The sequence below is a fragment of the Leptinotarsa decemlineata genome, unplaced genomic scaffold (assembly GCF_025532065.1).
Source record: "Leptinotarsa decemlineata unplaced genomic scaffold, Ldec_3_MD MMD2_tig00000090_RagTag_RagTag, whole genome shotgun sequence".
Taxonomy (NCBI): domain Eukaryota; kingdom Metazoa; phylum Arthropoda; class Insecta; order Coleoptera; family Chrysomelidae; genus Leptinotarsa; species Leptinotarsa decemlineata.
In genome coordinates, this window is record NW_027412541.1 from 1,920,087 (window position 1) to 1,937,932 (window position 17,846).

The following is a 17,846-nucleotide window of genomic DNA, read 5'->3' on the forward strand; positions in this document are numbered from 1 at the left end:
ACCACCAGCTGCAGCTCCCATTCCACCACCGGGGATGACTTCCACCCAGGAAGTGGCGGCTCCCATTCCACCACCGGGGATGACTTCCACCCAGGAAGTGGCGGCTCCTGACTTGAAGTTCTTTTTCGAGGACTTCAAACCAACCCCCGAGGAGGAGATTGACCCCCCACCAACTTTGTCGACATTCAGACCAACTTCTTCGTCAGCACCCCAAATCGAAGATTTACTGAATGTGTACAACCCGGACCTGGACGAGTCTCTGGCGGATTTATCGCATCTTCAAAGTCTCTTATCGCCCATCGAACTATTATCGCCCATCGATTCAGGGGATGAGTTCGAGAAACCGGTGAAGAGGGCCAAGAAGATGAAGAAGTCCGCACCTGTGAAGAAGTCCGCACCTGTGAAGAAGTCCGCACCTGTGAAGGCATCCAAAGCCAAAGGTGGGAGGGGTGGTAAATTGAGTGCTTTTCGCAAAAAGTGTGAAAAGAACTCACCTTACGTTGGTTGGCCTACAGCACCCCTTTCAGTGATGGAGGTGCAGAACTTGGTGGAAGTCATCGCCCAGGTCCATCGGGATGCGTCACCCCCTCCAGTCACCCCCCAGGTCCATCGGGATGCGTCGCCCCCTCCAGTCACCCCCCAGGTACGTGTTGAGCATTCCGAACAAGAGGTTGGCCCGGAAAATGTCCTTTCACAGACTGTGGTAGAGGGTAATAAACTCAAAGAGTCTATTACCTATGCACAGTCTGTGAAAAAGAGATATTTGAGGGAAAAGAAGGTTGTGGATGGTTCTGATTCCAGAAAAAGGGCCTTGATGGCGGATATTTCCACCATCGAGGCCCAGAAACTGGAATTAGAGAAGCGACTCTCTTTGCTTAGGGCGAAACTTCAAGAAGAAGATTCGCAACAAGGAAAGAGTTTGGCTTACATCCAAAAATATGGACCTCTTGTTCAGGAATGGGATGCCATGTGCCAGGGGTTCCTTAATACCTAACCCCTTTTGTAAATATATTTTTGTTTAGTTTAAGTTAGATGTATGTTTAGAATAAAAAAATTGTAATTTTAGAAATATAATAAAAACTTGCATGTTAATTTTAAGGTTATGAATGTTATGAATGAAAAAATAAAATAAGGAATATTGGAGTGCATATCTATTTTGGTTGTTGCACACAAAATACTGCGTGGTTGGGGCAGTATTTATTCCTTCATTCTAGTCATTTTCTAGTCACATGTAGTATATAGAATAAAATTAGTTAAATAGAATAATTGTATAGAATTTCCATCATTTGAAAGTGTGTGAATTGTAAAATAGTTATTTTTTCTAGAGAATAAATAAAGGTGATTCTAGTAATGCTCTGAGTATAATTCCAAAACCTTTTGACACTTCTCTCATCATTACTTCTCTCAACATTATTCAAACAAATTTCATTTATGTGAATGTGTAAAAATAAAATCATGAATCTAATTAATATTATATTGGATTTATTCCCCAATTCTCACATCAATACTTGAATAAATAACCTAGTGGGTCTTTATTTTTCACATATTCCCCTTCCCTTACTCTACCCCACTTTCTTCAAATCATATAAATAAGATTGTATTCTCAATATTCTTCAACTTGTTCGTTCGTCATGAATCAAGCAACACCAATTATTCGGGAAGCTGATTCCACCAGTGAACCTCATTTTGCCCCACCAGAGAATTGGTCCTATGGTGACATTCAAGTTGCTGTAGTTGATTCAACATCTCCCGATGATGAATTCGATGGGTATTCAGATACAACAATAGAGCTGAATGAAGAACAAGATGTAACCTCAGACGAAGATGAGTTTGAACATGATGAATTTGCCAGCCCAGAACTTGTGGATCAACTGTGGCTTGAAGATCATCAAATCGCTCCACCAGATATCATCGTGGTGGTTGATTCTCCCGAACCTGACATCATCATTATAGATGATGATGATGATGATCAGGTAGGTTAGGTTAGGTTTTCCTCGGAGTGCACATAGTACCTGGTTGGTGCACACGGAATGCTGCGTGGATGGGGCAGCATTCAACCTAACCACTCTATTTGGTAGTAGTGAAAAAATAGGCCTATATCGGTACACCCTTGCGGTGAAACGTTAGTTGTTTCGCTATAAAACGAACTAATTAGAAAATGGAAACAGTTAATCATTATCTTTGAATATCTTTGGAACATTATTTTAATAATGTTGATAAAAATTCGTATCATAAAGAAATTTCAAGCAATGTATATTCGGATAAGTAACGAAGGGAAAGGTTGTATAGGCGATCGCGAAGCGATCGTTCAGCAGGCCGCTTCGCGGCCTGGGGCGCTCAACATCCACCACTTGCATCCGGGGCGCGTTTTTTGCGACCCCCACCTCCCCCCACTCCGCCTCCCACTATACCCCCTCCTGTGCAAGAGTATAAATGTAGGAGTTCCTCAATGTAATCTTCAGTTGAGTAGCTATCGTCAGCATGTCAACATACCAGGAAGCCGATTCCACGACCGGACCCCAGGCGGAAGAACCTACAGCGCCACTCCCGGATCTTCAGTTGGAGGATTCCGATATGGAGAATCCAGATATGGAGGCCGATTCAACCACCACGCCTCATCACCCTTCCACATCTTCGGTCCAGGTACTGCATGTGACCAGTACCGAAGACCACTCCGAAGACTCGAGCAGCTCGGATGATGATGACGATCTCTGGGACGACGACGCATTTGCGGAGGAAATGGCGTTTTCTGAGGGTTCGGTGATGTGGCAGTACTTCCCCCGACCCGATGACAGCGACGACGACGACGACTTGTAATCCTTTCCTTTTTTTCCCCTATTTTTTTCCCTATTTCACCCATCCTTTATCCTTCCTCGGAGTACACATTTTGTTTGGTTGGTGTACACGAGACACTGCGTGGTTGGGGCAGTGTCTACCTCCCTCTCTCCTTTCCACCTTTGAAATAAATATTCTGAATTACAATACCAATTACTCTTATTGACTACTCTGAATAAACACCCCTCGAATTTGAAATATTGTCTTATGAAAATTATATTTCCAAATCTTGACATGAATTCTGCAATTGTTCAGATAAGAGAGAGCTAGTATGTTATCAAACAGATTCAAATCCACTCGGACGCTTAAACAATCATTTTTAAATGTGATTTATTTTACAAAGATAAGATATTCAGAGAACTTACATATTCTATAACACATTTGTGCATACCTCATATGTATATGGATGTACATTTTAGAGGTATATCCATATATTACAAACTACTCTTCGTATGATTATGTGACACTCAAAATATTCTATTTCTTTGACTGAGTGATCAATCTTATTATTAGTTATCTACACTTTGTTTGTAGCTCTGAAAAGAGCTGTATTTTTGTTGACCCGAAAGTCCACGGTAACTGCTCCGCAGATGGGGTGTTGTTGCAATCTCATTATGAGATATCTACTCTTTGTTTAAATAATGTAGGCCTGAAAAGGGCTGTTTTTTTTTGTTGACCCGAAGGTCCACGGTTACATCTCCAGAGGTGGGGTGTTGTTACATATGATACAGACGGCTATTCTCCTAAAGTTGGTCAAAGGCCTATCACATGCTTTACACCATGTTTGCCCCATCTCCATGAAGCGGGCGGTGTAATGAATGTCGACGTGCTCATAATACCCTCCATTGTTATTCCGCACAGAATAAAAGCGGAAGCAACACCAACACAACTTCTCTATTTCACCGTCAATCGTTTTGATCCTGACATGGCTATCCGTTACACAATACAAATCTAACGGATCATCCAATGTCTCAGTGATATTCAACCACCCAACATTGCCAGTAACTACTCCGCTGTCGTCAGTCTCGTGAGTCGAATCTGTTGCGATACCTTCGTCTTCTTCTTCAACAAGACCTTCTTCATCATCATCAATATCTAAATCCCCAACACCTTGCTCAATTGCCTCATCGTCTTCGATATTTAAGCCACCTTCTGCACCTTGCTCATTCACCTCATACTGCATATCTCCACCATCATTTTCTTCGTCAACACCCACTATCTGTCCAACGTCTTCAAACTCTTCCACCAGCTCATGGTTATTAATATCTCTCTGAGATAATAATGCTAACACAGCAGCTCTCTGGGCAGACATATTAATGTATTCTTGTGGTGATACTTGAATACTGACTGAAGTTTACAATCACTCACCGATTTTTATATGATTTTTGACAGTGGTGGTGGTAGCTCCCTCCACTCTACCCCACTCTTCACAGTACCTGTTTATAAGAGGGAAACATGGGAGCGTGAGAGTGTAGTTAAATTCATCGATTGAATATTTGTACATCTATCAGTGAGTATGTCTTTCCCTAAAGAGTGGGATACAAAACCGACAATACGCGGCTTTCCAATCAAAATTGGCAAACATATAGTGTGTTACAACTGCCATGGGTATTGGCCTGAAACATATATCAACCCATGTACCGGCCTGTGTCGTAGATGTGTTGTGGCAAGGAATCCAGACCCACTTCGGAAGAGGATAAATGGTTCAACTCTAGAAGTAAGTGACTACCGCCAGCAGTGCAGAGAATGTTCGAAAGAGATTATGTGTAATAATATGGGCATTTCAAGGAATATATGCATAAATTATGTAGCGACTTGCGATACATTAGTCCAGCGATGTCTACAATGTGGTGAATATAGTGTGGATTGTTGGAACAATTTATGCAGTGCTTGTAGAAATGATTGGCAATTGTGTGAGAATGTCGGCCAATTTCACCCCAACAGAGATGTCCACTTTCGAGAGTGCTGGTGTCTAACCCATGAAGAGCGGATAGAGAGACGGAGGATTCATGGAAATCTTATGCTAACATACACATCTTGAAGTGATTTCAATATGTTGAATTTATGAAAAATAAAACCAATAGTTTACATATTACTTGCATCATTTCTAAGGTTATTATTCTATTTAGTTTTTAATAAATAAAACAATTTTAATACACTATTTTTTTATTTTTTATCTAATATTGAGTACAATCATGATAATGTCATTACACTAAAGAATTTTCATCGATCCATGAGTTGTGATCTTCAGAGAACCCCAGCCACTTTACATAGAGGCGATGTCCTTTTCTTTTTAAAACTCGCTCCACCAAATACGTATTGGGATCTTTCGTTTTATTCAACTCCAGCCCATAAAAACAGCCTTTGATTGGTTGCCCATTCACATCTTCTAATGCATAAGTTATAGGTTCTGTATTATTAACTTTCACAACTTTGAATATTTCAGCTGTAAAATTTGCTGTATAACCTTTATCGAATGCATTTTTATATTTGCTGATTCGAACACTATCCCCAATTTTAAACGTACTTTTTTTACGTTTCACATGTGGACTCTTAGATTCGGCATACATTGACAATTTAGTAGACTGTTTCACATCTGCAGGTTTCATACCAATCGTACGATGAACTTTGTTGTTATACTGACGAGTAATTCTAGGAAGAATGTTCAACCACTTGTAATGACCTTGAAGTGAAAACTCCTTATAAAGCCAACTCTTCAATGTTCTGATTACTCGTTCTGCAATTGCAGCTTTTTTTGTGCTGAATGTTGAGTAATGATTGATGTTGTGTTTCTTCATTAACGATGAGAATTTCGAATTATAGAACTCAGTACCATGATCAGATTGTAAATTTTTTGGAGTATATTTAGCATCTTTCAACACGCTTGCCATAGCTGCAGTAACTGAATCACCAGTTTTATTCTTCAACGGCCTTGACCATACAAACTTTGAATAACAGTTGATAACTATAAGGATGTACCTACATCCCTCATTTTCTTTAGAATATGGTTGCATTTCCATCAAATCCATCTGCCACAAGTCAGAAAAACCCTTTATTATTGTCTTCCGACGGGGGAAATTTCGACGCGCCGGCTTGTGTATTTCTTTCACAACCTGCCATTTTGCATTACTCATATTACTACTCTAAGACTTCTTCAAGATGATAAAATTGAGGAATCACTTTTCTACTGTTCAGGTGCAAGTGTAACGATTGACTATTAAACTTCAATGACTCGCTCAGTAAAAGTATCAACCAACTTAGCTATTACGTCAGTTCGCTTTTCCATATTACTCAATTGATCAGCTAATGCAGAAGTGATGAGTGCATTTTTGTCAATGATTATTTGCACCTCATTATGTTTTGAATCAATATGTTTTCCGATGTTACGTAGCGTTGATGCAATGAATTCTTGGAAATACTTCAGAGTTGTCTCATTGACTTTTCTAATGTGATCGTCAACATATCCTTTAGTAACAGAATCTTTACTGTCTACAGGTTCACCAACATTTTGAAACCGCTTATTCTGAATATCATAATCACCATTTGGTGTGAGAATGAATCCAACACCAGATCTTCCAACTATTGGTTTACTAACACCACCTCTTCTACGACCAAATTTATCAATTGTGGTATGCATAGTTAGATCGTTTGTGATCGACTGAGCCAGTTTCACACATCATGTTCATGATATTGCGGTCAATAGACTAATCCTTCTTCACGTAATTCCTCAATTATGGCTAATATTTCATTATCATGTCCGGTATGTCCAGCCAGTCGTGAACTCCAAAGTAGTCGAAGGCGATCAATCAATTCTTCGAGTTCATTCCAATAAACATAATCTGTATGCTTATTTCTGATATATTTTTTCTGGGTGGGTATTTTGATCATGCCAGCACCTTCTCTACTAGGGTTTCCCTTGGATAATAATGGTAGGATTATTTCTCTATATTTCTTCCAATTATTCGATAGAAGACCTTGTTTTCTCTCATTGTATTTATATGCAGCCTTTGTTAATTTGAGTATATCACCATATGTGGTCATATCGGAAGAGGGGATATTTCTCGATGGTACTTTCATGAATATCAAGTTTTATAGTTTTGGAGTGCCCTGATAAGAGCCAATAGTTTTACCATTTTTCATAAACACAATTTTCTCATCGATAAATTCCACATCAGCTACTCCCATTTGTAAATTTCCCGTTTCAGTGTTCATGTGTACTCCAAAGACTGTATCGTAAGAGGGATTTCCTGATAGTAACTTTTTTATATGCTTTTGTACTTCATCACCATCATCGAATACATTAGGTGATTGTGAATCTAAAGTTGTCAATTGAGAGGTTTGAAGATCCTTCGAGGAAGCCCCTTCAAATTTCGGTTTCCACTCACTTTCAATTATAGTTTTGGCTGTTAATGGTGTAGCAGGCTTTGTTTTATGCATCACTTGATTCATTTGAGATGCTCCTTCAGTATTGGCAGATATTACTTTCAAAGGTGTTATTATTGGCTCATAGATCCTCTCGAGTGCTGATTGATCACCTAGACGACTACTTTTGATATAATTGAATTTCTTCCGAACGGCATCCGTTGCTTCAATTAACTTTCTTTTTAAACATATTTCATCATCATTTTTTCCCTCCATAATTCACTCCAAGAATTTGTATAATGAAGTGTTATCTCCACTATCTAGCACTCAAGTGATTCAATTCTTCAAGAACGTCAAGGATATATGAAAGCGTCGAATCCTTTTCGATAACGTCCATTTACCACTTCTCGATCCTTATCAATTACTAAAAATCCATATTTATCTTCCCAACATCTCGCACACATATCTTGAAATTGCTTATATGTTACATCTGGTGATACATGGTCGGAAAAAATATGATTGAGATTCATATCATCTTGTTTGAACATTACGATAAAATTTGCATTATCTCGTATCAATTGTTTCGGAACTCGTGAATATGTTTGGGCTAAATAGAAACAATCCACATTTTTATGACGACCCATACTGAAATATGATCGTATAACATCCTGTTTCTCGCACATAACATCATCAAAAATGAATATCGAATCAGGTTTGGCGTCTGAAGGCTCTACTATTTCACCTGCATTATTGGCAAAAGTGTAAAAACCCAACCCTTCGATTGGAGACAATACTTCACGTAAATACTCGTATTTAGGTTGATAAAGAGACTTTGAATAAAGATAAACATTTGCGAATCGTAATCCTAGAGGATGCGTTAGCAAAGAAATCATAACATTTGTCTTGCCACAGTTAGAAGGTCCAATAATCAGGCCGCGAATAGAAAGTGGAAGTAAAGATCCGTGACGTTGTTTGACACCGCTTCCCGATCCACCACCCACTTTTTCATCGAAATTATCGATGGAAAATTGCTGCTTCTGCTTCAATATGCGCATTGTATGACAGTTGGAGACTATATAAGCAGGGTTCCACATCGATTCCTTTATTTAAATAGGGGTTATGAGTCGATGCAGATCTACTGAATTGCATTCAAATAAAACTGGTAGAGGATTGATCAATTCCCTCATCAATAATCTACCATTTGAATTACACTTACCTGGCTATCAGTATTGCGGTCCGGGCACCAAATTGCAGAAAAGATTGTTGAGAGGTGATTCGGGTGTCAATCAGCTGGATTTTGCATGCAAAAAACACGATATTGCATATTCACAGAACCCCGATAATCTTGCAGCTAGACACATAGCGGATAAGGAGCTTGCAGAAAGTGCTTGGAATCGTGTCAAAGCAAAAGACGCTACTATTGGAGAAAAAGAAGCTGCTTGGCTAGTTACGAATATAATGAAAGGGAAAAGCCGATTTGGTATGGGTTGTGACTCATCTCCCAAGCAGTCACACATTCCGAAGAAAAAGCGTTCTATTAAGAAAAAAAAAGTTAAAAAAATATTGAAAGCTTCTAAGGTGATAGCTTTTGGTTCTGGGATCGTTCAGAAAGTGCGTGATGTTCTACACAAAGCGGGTGGAAGTGAATTTGTTGTCAAAAATTCTAAAAGAGCAGCTGAAATTGCACTCAAAGCAGCACGCAAATATATGAGGGCTGCAGGTGGGAAAAAGAAAATTCGCACACCGCGAATCATACCGATTCCTAAAATTGGTGGAATACTACCACTCATTCCAATTTTTGCTGGTTTATCAGCACTAGGTATTTTAGCCGGTGCTACTGCTGGTATAACGAAAGCAGTTCAAGCAGCAAAAGCGAGTAGGGAGCAGTTGAGTGAGACAAATCGCCATAATAAACACATGGAGGCAATTGCTATAGGTAAACAAGGAAGTGGTATCTACTTGAAGCCTTACCGCAAAGGATTAGGAGTCTATTTGAAACCTCAAAATTCAAAAAACTCATAAATTTGCTACCTGAAAGAGCTCTCTCCAATATCGACCTCAACTATTACGCTAAGAAAATGACGATTCCATATTTTCGGGGGGTATATATGCGTGACGATTTACCAAAATCAGGACCACTCCGATATGAATCTGCCATAGTAAATTTGGATAGTCGACATGGTCAAGGGACACATTGGGTAGCATATAGAAAAAGGGGAACTTCGATAAAATATTTTGATAGTTTTGGCGATTTACCCCCTCCCAAAGAACTGATTCACTATTTTTATATGGGGTTCGAATCCTATCAATACTATCACATATAACTATAAGCGTGAACAACGATTCAACACAGTATGGTGTGGCCATTTGTGTTTGAAGTTTCTTCAAAACAAGACATGGAGTTAACACCAGTACAGGATAGGGAGAGTATCAAGAGGATGAGTCATTCATTGATCGCATATTCCAGAGTACGCACTTTACAAAAAATGAGTAAACAACAACTCGCTGATATGCCGAAAGAGGTGTTGATTGGGTGTGCATCACATGAAATTGCATCTGTATGGAATAAGTTACCACAAAACCTACAAAATGATATTGATGTCTTGAAGTATCAGTACTGTCAAGAGCATTACAATGATTCCAGCGGTAGCAGTAGTAATTCCGATATGAATGATGGTCCACCTACAAGAAACATTTTTTGTTGTTATTGTAAAGTGAATGATGTGAATGTTGTCACACATAATGATATGGATAGACCACCGAAAAAACGACGATTGGTCCACAATTTCTGCTGTCAGCAATAAAAAGACATGAATCATCGAAAATTCGTCAGTCATGTCACGCACGTTTTCATTGTCGGGATACTCTAGCGAGTTGAGTGCCAACTTCTACCCACCCATCGAATTGGATACCAATAGTAATTATGGTCTGGGATTACATGGTTTCTACTCCTACAATTTCATATTCAATGTAGATGCTAAGAATAATGTTATCGGCTATTCGAAGACAATTATCTCATCCCCCACTATTATAAAAATTCCACCTGGGGCATATGAAATTGATGAAATTAATAAGGTGATTCAAAGATTCATGAAATCCAAAGAAGTGCAACTAGAAAATGGAATTGAAGAAAATATCGACGAAGTATTTCTCCTACGTGCAAACAACAACACTCTGAAATGTGAAATGCGATCGAAATATTACATTCATCTCAAACATGAAAACAGCATTGCTGAACTTCTAGGGTTCGATGACAATGTTTTCAATTGTGGTGAAATACATGAATCAACATTGCCCGTGAATATCAATAAGGTGAGGATTATTCGTGTGGATTGTAATGTCACAGCTGGAGCATATTCGAATGGCGATGAAATCCATAGCATCTTTGAATTTGATATTGATGTAGAGCCCGGTTACAAACTCACCAAGGAGCCACAAAATATTATTTATATGCCAATCCGACCTGGTGGTCGTCAGTACCTCGACAATATCACTCTTCGCATATTGGATGATAATGGTAATCTGATCAATTTCAATGGTGAAAAAATAATAGTCAAATTGGAATTGATAAAGCTATAATAATCATCATTTCTCATATATTTATTCACAACATCGACGACAGTCATTAGTAACAATCATCGTTTCTCATACGTTGATTCAGAACATCGATGACTGTCATTAGTGTATCATAAAGAAAATGAGTAAAGGAAGCATCGATAAGTTTGGTCGCAGAAGTAAGGCAGTTTCAAATACTGTTTTGCGTGGGCAGCCTGGAGTTGGTTTCAAATTAACAACCGATGGAAACTTTGATATGGAAAATAAACGTTTGAAAAATATAGCAGAGCCTGAAGAGAGTACGGATTGTGTTAATCGAGGATATGTCGGTTTTTACATCTCAAAGATGAGAGGAGAATTAGATACTGATATTGACAAAATTAATTTGAAATTAGATGGAGTAGAAAAATATTCCGTATCAGTGAGGGAAGATCTCATTACGCTTGGACTTAAATTAGTAGAATTTGTAAAAAAGTATGAGCATATGGATAAGGATATCAAATCGCTGCAATCTGATTTGAAAAAACAACCCTCGATAAGCATTCAAACGATCGAGCAAAAACGATGGTGAGCGATGATCATCTGTGAAAAAAGTCAATATAAAGCTGAAGTTGATCAAATTGTTACTCAGTATTTGTTACTTCCTAACGCTGAGCAGGTGATATTCATTGATGGAACTATAAATTCTGCGATTATCGTTTCTAAAAATGGGGTTGTGCTTCAATAGTCAGCGATTGCCGCAGCGGCAGCAGTTGAGTCAGCATAATGTATTTGGTGGAGGCTATGATCATGTGCATTTAAAGAAGCGAAAATCCAGCAGTCGATTCATTCCACGTATATCTGCCAAACGGTCAAGATATAGAATAAGTGCTAGTAGCTTGAACTTTCTCAAATCTATTGGCTTGAAGGTGCGATATAAAAAATAGTAATAACATGGCGACAATCACCACAAGTGATAAATTGGAAGTGTTCGAGGAGCCCATGTTCGACCATTCCCTCATCAGCCTTCATGAGCATACATATAAGCCGTATGGTTCACCATATTACAAAAATTCAGATGAAATACGAATTCCAATCAATTATCAAGATCTCATACTCGATATTGCAGATAGTTACATTTATATCGAGGGGAAGTTCACACCATCTGATGCCACAAAGCGGTGCTACCTATCCAATAATGCTCTCGCCTTTCTCTTCGACGAAATTCGCTATGAAATGGGTGGTGAGCAAGTGGTTGTTGTTCGAAAACCCGGCATAACTACCACAATGAAAACGATGATATCATTCGGAAAAACGCATGCAAATTCGCTACTACCGATAGGATGGGGACTCGATGTGAATAAACAAGATATATTCGATTCCGTTAGCAATGTATTTAGTGGTAAATTACCCTTGAAGTATCTCATGGGTTTTGCTGAAGATTACAATAAGGGGATAATGAATGTGAAGCAGGAGCTCATTTTGATTATAGCTCGCTCATTCAAAAATTCATTCATTGGAGAAGTCGATGCAGATTTGGAAATCAATAAAATAGAATGGAGAATCAGGCACATTGTGCCGGAAGATCGACAGAAACTGAAACTATTGAATCGCATAAATGAAAATGGTAATAATGCTAAAGTGAAGGTGGCTTATCGTATGTGGGACCTTTATGAATTACCCACACTTCGTGATACATCCTCGGATATATGGGCGGTGAAGACAACCAGCAGCCTCGAAAGACCACGATATATCATCATCGGCTTTCAAAACACCGACCAATCCGAAAATATGTCAAAAGATGTAACGAAATTCACACATGTGAATATTAATAATATTCGACTATCTCTGAACTCTGAAGTATACCCATATGAGCGTTGGAATCTGGATTTCGACAAGAAGTTAGACTCATCAGCTTACTATGCATATGAAAACTTCCAACGTAGCTACTATTATAAAACTATGAGTGAACCGATGATGGATATTGGTAGCTTTCGCAACAACCCACTATTCATTATCGACTGCTCCCATCAACCCGAAGCTATGAAGTCATCCACTGTCGACATCAAAATAGAATTCGAAACACGCAAGGTGAAGTTTCCAGCAAACACCAAAGTATATGCACTCATCCTCCACGATGCTGTTCTATCATATAATGCTCTTAATGGCTCTGTTCAAACTGGATTGTAATAAGATTGACATGTAATATGCTATGAAATATTCGATATTGATGAATAATAAAACACTCAATAATTATGTTATATCTTTTATTCACCAAACAATTAGATACAAACAAATATGGATTGAAACATTATTTTATTCACAAACATATACAACAGATTTCAAATATTTACAACACCATCATTTATCGCTTCTTCCAGTTGCGGGTTGGGACTCTGTGGTTCCAATTGATATTTCTCTATGATATTTTGCGGTAGGTAGGTGCATATGTCTTGAAGAAAATGTTTCAAGTCTGCTTCAATTATTAACTCACAGAACTCATCCAAATTTCTACTCCCATATGAATATTTATGACACAATGCCACACCGAGTTCATACTTCTCACTAAGCTCCAAAAGTTTTCGCACCTCTTCAGCATCGTAACATACACTCAAATCATAATTTGATGAATGTAGAGCATCAAAACTCAGATCAGCCATCTCCCAAGCATTTTTCTTATGGCGGAATCCAAATCCACTGCTTCCGGCCACTCTTGGGCTGAATATTGCATCCACATATTTATAGAATGGTGAGTTCTGAAAATTCATAAATGGCATTCATTAGTTTGCAAATAATATAAAAAAAAATACTCACTTGAAATCTGACTATGTCTATGAAGTGACCAAGTTGATACATATTTTATATTAATCTACCATATTTTCACTATTTACAAAAAAAATTCATAATTTCAAAATGTTCAATCTAAAACATTGAATTTCATCAATGATCGGGTTTTAGCACCAGGATAATCCTGCGAACTTTGACCCATATAAGTAAGTGTGAATTTGGCTTTGGATGAATTCACTTCACGAATGAAGTCTTCTGGTAATTGCTCTGTGACACGTTTTGGAAGCCATGCTTTAAAAGGAGTATCACTTTCCTCATCCAATAAAACTACTTGAATTGATTTACCATATCGTGTGGAATACATTGACATTTTTTCAATTTTATATTCTTTATCAATAACCAGAGCGTTTATAGATTTCTGCTCTAAAGCTTCACTTTGTTGAATTATAGAAAAATTAATTTTTTCAATGTCAAATTTCAAATTATCCATATTCATAAATATAGTGAAATTACGGTTAATTAAAATAAAATATATATTCACCCCACTGACGAAAACGCCCTCTCGGATGGGTTGATACTCGTTGTCTTCACTTTGGAATTCGACAAATACTTCTGTTTACCTATTTGGGTATTTTAGAGTGTCTAAACTGAATGTGGAAGCATGATATTCTGAACTTATATAGGAATTACCAACAAGGGAGGGGGCAACGCCGAACCCCACTGTTCAAGGTTATATTCTGTGCACGTCACGATTTCATTCAAGGTCAACATGCAATGCCACAGAGCAAGCTCAAGGTAGTCGAAGTGTCGAACGTCAAGGTCAAACCCCACACACAAGGTCAAACACCGCATTCAATCTCATACTATGTGTACGACGTTCAAGGTTAGGTGACGTCATACGATATTCTGAACTTATATAGGAATTACCAACAAGGGAGGGGACAACGCCGAACGCCCACTGTTCAAGGTTATATTATGTACACGTCACGATTTCATTCAAGGTCAACATTCAATGCCATGGAGCAAGCTCAAGGTAGTCGAAGTGTCGAACGTCAAGGTCAAACCCCACACTCAAGGTCAAACACCGCATTCAAGCTCATACTACGTGTACGACGTTCAAGGTTAGGTGACGTCATTCAAGGTCGTGTGACGTCTCAAGGTCAAAAGGGGTGGGGGGAGGCGTTCAGTCGGCATTAGCACCCTACTCATGAGCTCCTGAATAGGTATCATTTTATAGGGATGCATTTTATTTTCTATTTAATATGTTTAATATCGATGTATGACTAACTTTGAATGTAGTGGATGCCTGTCTACTCGTTGTATGTGGGTTTTTCTCAAATTCAAGCATCACATCTAATTTGAGTTCATTACTCATTGCATTAGCAGCCGCTTTTTTTATCTGCCCCACATGATCAAGTTAGCGAAACTGCTTCTCTATTTTGCTCATTGTTATTTGAGATATGAGCGTTAATTGGGAAATTTCACATGAAATAGGCGAGCTACTTCCTGAAGTGTTCTGGTTTTATCTCCGTAAACAATCATTTGTAAAACTGTTATCTTATGCATATCCGGTAATTCAACCATTTGTCAAACTCAAAGTTAACGACTTTAAATTTGAATTGAAATACTGACTACTCGTGTTGTAACATACAAAACAAGTTGACAAGTCGTTTTAAACTAACGTTGCCACGAAAATTATTTACAGTTTTTTAAAGGATACCACCGAAATAGAACATCATAATGGTTTTCGCTCACTTTCTTATTATAAATACCTCAACATGAAATAAGTTTTGAGTGTGTTTTCTCGAATTTTGGTAACCACATGATTTTAATTTATTTTATCTCAATTGTTGCAATAAACTTGAAAGCGATAACATGTTTCAATAGAGAATGGAAAGACCTGTTAAATGCTATGTCACAAGCCTATACCCATTTAAAAAATTGAGGGTTGTACCTGTCATTCGACGAGATTTGAAGGTATGGGTAGCATTTTTTCGTTGAAGTATGTCAAATTATAATTTAAATTTGACGTGTTTCGGGATTTTGTTAAAATATGCACCGTAACCGAAATAATGAATTTATTCCTTTTGGCTTTTACACATTGTATAAGGAAAGGAGAGGCGCCACTTGATTCAGTTCAATTGAAGTTTGATTGAAGTTCAATAGGAAAAATCGACAAATCAAAAAACTTAATATTTTCATATAGATTTGCTAGCCTTCTTAGAAAGGGGCTTTTCAGTTGAACCACTAAAACATTATGAAGGAATGAATTGATGGATGTAGCCGTTAGTACGTAGTAAGAGATCATAATGAAAAATGAGAATCAAAACTTTCTATGTTTTTACCACTTTTATTTGTAATTAGCGTTACTGCAGTTTCGTCCTGATTCAGGACATTTTCAAACGAATACAATAAACTTATTGGGTCAAAATAGCGATGCCGTATCATTAATTTTATGTTTGAGCTTGATTTCACTTAAGAATAAAAGAGTTGGAACAGAAAGGATGAATGACATCAGTACAGATCGTACATTTAATGTTCCAAGACCAGTGTCTGCAGGTAGTGGCTTATATTTCATATCTAACATTGCAGTGAGCCAATTATCTCCATCTGTAAATCAAAATAAAAAAAACTTCTGGTAGAATTTTTCAGGCAACTCCTTCTAACCAAGATAGTCGAGTAACCAAGAAAGAAGAAACCCCTGTAAAAATCACAGAGAAAGGATGAAATATAGTAACATTGTGTTAAATTATCGTTTTACCACTCTAAATTCATGATGAGCTTCTGTTAAATTATTGTGAGAGGAAATAATGATAAAAATAATATAATTTTTATTCATATGTATCAGAATAGTCGTGGAATGAGTCTTTCAACCTTCAACGAACAAATCTTCAACCTGCAATTCGCTGCTAGGGAAGATAGACTCAACAACTAGACAGAATGACTGAGATAGGTGCTCCGCACCGCACACTTTTTAAGAGCAAGGTTTTCACGAGTTACACGTGATATTCGCAATTGGACTTCAAAATAGAATAATTGGTTGTCGATAGTCGAATTTTTTCACATATAGTCAGTGGGCATACTTGAAGACTGGCTATAAATCAAATTATCTAAAGGAACAATTCGTTCAGGCCAGCCTCAACTCCTTACACTGTAGGTTAATGGACTGACACCTATCAGAAAACAACTACTCCCTTGAATAATACCATGAAGGGCGTTGGATTATATCCGACAGAAATCAGTGCAAGATTGCCGCAATAGATTTTAGATTTTTGGAACACACTTGCAGGCCGGTTTCGGGCTTTTTGGCCACTCGTCAGTGCAAGGTGGTGTCTATCATCAACATAAAGTCGATGATTTCCGATAACTAAAAATCTAATTCCTTCAGAGTATCATTCCTCGAACTAGGCTGAAGCGGACAACAAACAACATATTTTTCATCGCCCCATCTGCCTGCGAACGAGGTAACCAATCCCATTTCCGAAATTTGCTCAATTCCTCGTATAAGGAAATAAAACTTTGAAGTGTTCAATGAACGAAATATGCCCAGTTCTGACGGAAGTAAATGAATGGTTAAAAATTAAAGTTAAAACCCCAACTATATTTGTCTTCCATTCTTCAGTATTTGTCACTCGTGAATAACATGGTGTCCATAAACTCTTCCTTAAAAAAAAATCAGTTATGAGTTGCTCATACCTAAATCTGAAAATATAATTTTTCATATCTAGTTATTCATTACTAGTTATCAAAAATATAACTTTTGCATACACTGCTACCCTTATGCAGTTTTGCTTTGACTACCCTAACTATAGATTATCCTCATATTCATTGAATATCTAAAAATGATTCTTTTCGAATCAGATTGTGAGTACATCGGATTCATCCTATTCGAACCGAAGATTGCAATTGGAAAATCATGATGCATTGCAGGCAATCTCTTTCTGTTAACCATTCATTCAGTTGAAAAACATTTCAACTATGGGAAATTCAGGCGCGGTCTAACCAAAAACAATTTTTTCAAAGGTTGTATGACATTTCCAGTAACTTCAACCATAGTGATCAATTGAATTGAAAATAATAGTTTTGACTATCTGAGTTATTGTTGAGTACATACGGATTTTTTCAGACATTTTCTCACCTCCAATCAGCATTACGCAAATACTGAAGATTTTTTCGTTAGTAGTGTTGGCACTGACATTTCCAAATCCCACACTAGTTAAACTGGAACATGTGAAGTAAAGGGCTGTTACATAAGCATCCAAACTTGAGACATTGTAGACATGTGGAAGGTGAAGTCTTTCTGCCAACGTATGAATCCATCCTGAAAA

The 17,846-nt window shown here is 37.8% G+C and overlaps 1 protein-coding gene across 2 annotated transcripts in view; it reads right to left on the minus strand.

Annotated features, from left to right (window-relative positions):
* Elk (Eag-like K[+] channel) overlaps nt 1–17,846 on the minus strand; it is a 322,370-nt gene that overhangs the window by 135,468 nt on the left and 169,056 nt on the right. For both annotated transcript variants that reach the window (XM_074172321.1, XM_074172322.1), the window contains one exon: nt 17,657–17,839. In XM_074172321.1, the coding sequence (XP_074028422.1) occupies nt 17,657–17,839 (183 nt within the window). The remainder of the gene's footprint in view (nt 1–17,656; nt 17,840–17,846) is intronic.